The 5000-nt window shown below is 40.4% G+C and overlaps 1 protein-coding gene across 5 annotated transcripts in view; it reads left to right on the top strand.

Annotated features, from left to right (window-relative positions):
* LOC113816190 (uncharacterized) overlaps positions 1-5000 on the top strand; it is a 14847-nt gene that overhangs the window by 4844 nt on the left and 5003 nt on the right. For all 5 annotated transcript variants that reach the window (XM_070142973.1, XM_070142972.1, XM_070142970.1 and 2 more), the window contains exons 2-3: positions 1-82; positions 550-712. The exon at positions 1-82 is cut by the window's left edge and continues 134 nt beyond it. In XM_070142973.1, the coding sequence (XP_069999074.1) occupies positions 1-82; positions 550-712 (245 nt within the window). The remainder of the gene's footprint in view (positions 83-549; positions 713-5000) is intronic.

Below are 5000 nucleotides of genomic sequence, written 5' to 3'. Positions count from 1 at the left end.
GTCTGATGCCAATGTACCAAAGAGTGAGAAAATTGAGGAGCATCTACTTGCAGATAAGAATAAGAATGTCACTGAAATAAAGGTAAATGTTTAAGGTGCCCTCCTTTAGTAGAAGGAACAGGTGTGATTGTTTGATGAGGTGGAAGGATGGATATTGGGTGTATTTTTGTATTATACTTATGCTCTAGCCATTATTCTGTTACAAAGTAGACACATTATTTCAATTATATTACCCTTTGAGAATGATGACACCTATTTGACATCACTATGGCCAACATGTTTTTTTTTTTCCAATGCATTAAGCTAATTGATATTCTTGTGTGAATGAGTATAGTAGTAATGATACAAATGAAGTTGTTTACATTTGTCCCCAATACAAGCTCATCAGTTTCCTTCATATTTTTGGTAGAGAAGGGGGAACATTGCTCTTGTTCTATTTGTTTGTTTATTCATGTATTTATTTATTTTTTTAAATAATTTTTAGTTATTGTAAATGCAGGAAGATGGAGTATGGTTACAAGCAAACAAACAAAAATCTATTTTTCACAGGACCAGGACCAAGATCTGCAAGATATCCAAGAGAAAATTATGTCAACAATGCCTTCCTCAGACCAAACTGAGGTAACCACAGAAGAAATGTTGGCTAAGGTCTCGACTGTCACTCCTACACCCGAGCCTCTTCCCACACCACTGCCTGTGCTTATTGACATAGGTCAGTGTCAGCTTGTTGATTTTTAAATTTTTTGTTGCTATTATTGTTACCATTTTCTTCTTTCCTTTTCTTTTTCCTTTTCTTGTCTTCTCTCATCTCTTCTTGTCACTTCTTTTGCTCTTCTCTTCTTTTCTTTACTTTCTTCTCTCTTCTTTTCATCTTTTCTTCTCTTCCCTTCTGTTTTCTCTTTTCTTTTGTATTTTATTCAACTCTATTCTATTTTATTCTCTGCTCTCTTTTCTTCTTTTCCCATCTCTGTTTCCATTTTGATTGACTGTAATAGTGTAATCTTATTAATGTTCTTACACATATGCAAACACACTTTTGCTTTAAGCCAGATAAAGTTGAAACTCTTGTAGCTTTACCTGCCCCCCACACTCTAGAATGCAGGGGGACAGGACACAACTTCTGCCCTCCCACTCCTCAACTTCGAGGATAATTCCCTGTTCTCTGGTCTCCTCCATCTCCTCTGATATTTGGGACATATCTTATGTGATGTACAAACTTGGCCACCTAACATCTAGGGCAAAGATTTGTCCCCCCACGAGTTGGCTGTGCTTGGTGACCTGTGTTACTGGGAGAAGTGAGTCTAGGGACTAAGTGATGCTGCATGCTGCACCCTATGGCTAGCGATATGTTCCTTTGTTCCCCAATTCCAGCTAGAAGGGAGGCATAATCTCGACCCAATCAGGTCATTCAGCTGGTCATCCACGTTTTCATTTGAAAAATATACTGGCTAGGATCAAGTGGCCACTGTCTGGTGGACACCGCAATGATCCCGCAGCTATCATACCACACCAGATTGTACCTGCATATACTTCCCCCACTACGCCTGGGGCTGTTGGATGTGTATAGACCCCAACATCAGCATCCCTCTGTAGGACTTTGTGGTGGGTGGGGGAGGGTGGGGAAGCAAACATGAACAAATATATTTACAGCAGAAAAACATTTTAGATTATTTTGACTTGCTTCTCTGCCTGATGTCCTCTTGCCTCTGGCCTCCTCCTCTCGACCATCTTTCATTGTCACTTTGGAACCCAATAAGACTATGACGGGTTCCACCCTCATCTGGTGGAACCCGTCATAGGAACTAGCTAACTTTGATAAATATATGACCCTAAAATCTGTAAATGAGCTGCCCATCACAGATCTTGACATATTTTAACTCCATAGGCCTGTGGAAGTAAACCTAAAATAACGCCAATAATGGATAGAAACCTCCTTGTAGAAGTGACATCCCAGGAAGAAGCCACACACCTCAGTGCCTTATCTGGTGTGCTTGCACAGGATCATCATGGTGTCGTAGAATTAATACTCCACTACAAGCAATTACTGTACAAGTGTTTCTCCACAGACAATACACATTATGTAATGTCTACCTCCCTCCCAGTGTTCCAGTTGAAAAGAGTGATCTTGACCATCTTGTAAACAATCTTATCCCACCTTTTCTTCTACTAGGTGATATGAATGGACAGCACCCTCTGTGGGATGACTGCACTACCAATACACAGGGCATCTTACTCTCATCCTTAATAGAGGATAAGGAGTTAGGAATTCTAAATTATGGTGAAGTGATATCATTCCACATCCTAACTGGTACTTTTACAGCCATTGATATCTCCTCTGGTTTCCCCAATACTATCTTAGACTTAAATTGGAGGGTAATACCATATGTATATAGAAGTGACCATTTCCCTATTATTATAACATCCGAGAAAAGTGCACCACAAACTTGCCTTCCTCGGTGGTGCCTAGATATAGCAGACTGGCAACTTTTCACACAGCTTTGTTCTACAGACTGTTCTGTTGAAGAATTATATAGCTTGAATGAGGTGGCAATATATATTAGAGATATGATACATTCAGCTACTCTCTTAACCATCCCAAAAACATCAGGCCATTTTCCCAGATGTCCTGTGCCCTGGTGAGTGTTCATCAGCTGCGAAGGCGAAACAAGTTGCCTTCTCCTGCCTTCGCAGAAATCGGGGAAATCTTTGATGTGTGAAGGAATTCTGAAAGGCTAGGGCTCATGTACCATCAGTCTTGAAAGATACAAAGCGTGCTTCATGGAAGACACATGTTTCAACAATTACCTCAAAGACTCCTCTAACCCAAGTTTGGAACAGAGTAAGGAAAATATCAGGGAAATTTACTGTTCCTTTCCCCCTGTAATATTTCACAATGGTATCATGCTGACTAACCCTGCAGAAGTAGCTGAAGTCCTAGCAGATCATTTTGCTAATGTTTCAAAACAAGACCCATCTTTGCCTTTTGTCATTACTCACAATCTTGAAGTATAAATTTTACATCTGGAGGTGAAGCTTACAATGTCTCTTTCTCTATATACGAGTTTCAGATGGCATTAAAGCAATGTCACTACTCGTCACCATGATAGTATACCTTATACCTTCTTATGCCACTTGTCCCTGCAAACATTTTTGTTTTTATTATCATTGTATAATAAGATTTGGCATACAGGTGAATTTCCAAAACCTGGTAAAGATCCTTTGCACTCTACACTCTACATCTCTCTGACATTTTGCATTTGTAAGACGTTATATGATACTTAGAAAAAAAACAGTGACCCAACTCCAGTACAATATGGCTTTAGAAAGATGCATTCTACCACCAATGCCCTTCTATCCTAGAATCTTCAGTCTGTGCTGCCTTTGGTTCTCACCAACATCATGTCACAGTCTTCTTTGATCTTGAGAAGGCCTAGGACACTACCTGGTGTCATTCGATTTTACTTGATTTATACGAGTTTGGTATGCGTGGTAATTTCTTATTTTTATCCAGTAGTTTCTTGCAAATCAAATTTAATGGATACATATTAGAAATGTGTTGTCTGAAGCTTATCAGCTTGAAGAAGGTGTGCCTCAAAGAAGTATTCTAAGTTTCATACTGTTTGCTGTGGCAATCAATAGTGTTATCGGCATTCTTCTTGATGGGGTCCGTGGATCTCGTCATATTGAAGACCTTTCAATATCATTTTCTGCATCAAGAATGCGATTAATTGAATGAAAGCTGCAACTGACACTTAATAACATTTCTCATTAGGCTAAAACACACAGCTTTCTATTCTTTGCTTCAAAGACTGTTGCAGTTCATTTCTGTTGTAATCGAGGTGTTCACCCTGATCCTAACTTGTACCTCCGTGGCCATAGAAGTTAATTTGTGAAAGAAACTTGGTTCATTGGTGTCATTTTTGGTAACCACTTATGTGGGTACCACACTTTAATGGTGCGATGCTGGTGCTGTATCTACCATCTCCCAGACTCAATATTTCAATATCCACAGTTTCTCATGATTCACATTCCAATCTCTGTAATACAAGACCTAGTTTTCATAAACCATTTGAATACAGAGTTGCATCGGTAATGTCATCTTTGTTAGTCCCAGCTCTACCAGTCTCTCCTCACCAGATTCCTCAAGATAGGCTACTGGCAATTCTCACATATATCAATATGCAGCTCAGCCATAGAAAATACGAATAGCATTCCTATTCAGGAATCCCACACTATATTTTTAGAACATTCCTCAAGTCACACAGGTTCGGTCCCTGTATACACTGATGGTTCACAGTCTGAGGTAGGGGTTGGCTTTGGTGTAGTCTTCCCTCAGTTCAGTCAGAGTGGCAGCCTTTGTAATACTGCCTTTGTTTTTACTGCAGAGTTGTCAGCAATTGTACTTGCTCTGCAAGTAATTCTTACCTTTCCACCATCTATATTTACCATTTTTAGTGACTCTAGAAGTGCCATATCAGCATTGGAACCTTTTAGCTCTCTTACAAATCATCCCATAATTTTATCAATAATGGAGTACCTGTATCTCCTCGAAAGTTGGCGACATCAAGTAGGGTTTTGTCGGGTTCCAGCCCATGTTGGTGTAGCCGGAAATGAACAGGCAGACAGACTTGCTAAGATGACAGGGGCCTGAGTTACTCCCCCCTCCCCACTACCTTTCAAAGACCTATTTCCCCCGATTCACCTGGCAGTTTGGACTGAATGGCAATGGAGATGGGAGGCTTTTGCTGCCAACACAAAGTTGAGAGAAATAAGTCCAACAGCAATCTCTCCATGGAGTTATCTTAACATCAAGAGTTGCCATGACCAAACAGCCCTGACCCGTCTTTGGATAGGTCATACCTGACTAATCCGCAGATATCTCACGTCCAGAGATGTTGAACTCTATTGTGAAGACTGCCTAGTCCCCCTGACTGTGACATTTGCTGGTCGAGTGTCCCAGTTAGAGAGATCTGCAAGAAAGACATCTGTCCAGTTGCCGA

This window comes from Penaeus vannamei, chromosome 30, assembly GCF_042767895.1.
Source record: "Penaeus vannamei isolate JL-2024 chromosome 30, ASM4276789v1, whole genome shotgun sequence".
NCBI lineage: Eukaryota > Metazoa > Arthropoda > Malacostraca > Decapoda > Penaeidae > Penaeus > Penaeus vannamei.
The sequence above is the reverse complement of the archived record's forward strand: the minus strand, read 5'-3'. Positions and strand labels throughout refer to the sequence as shown.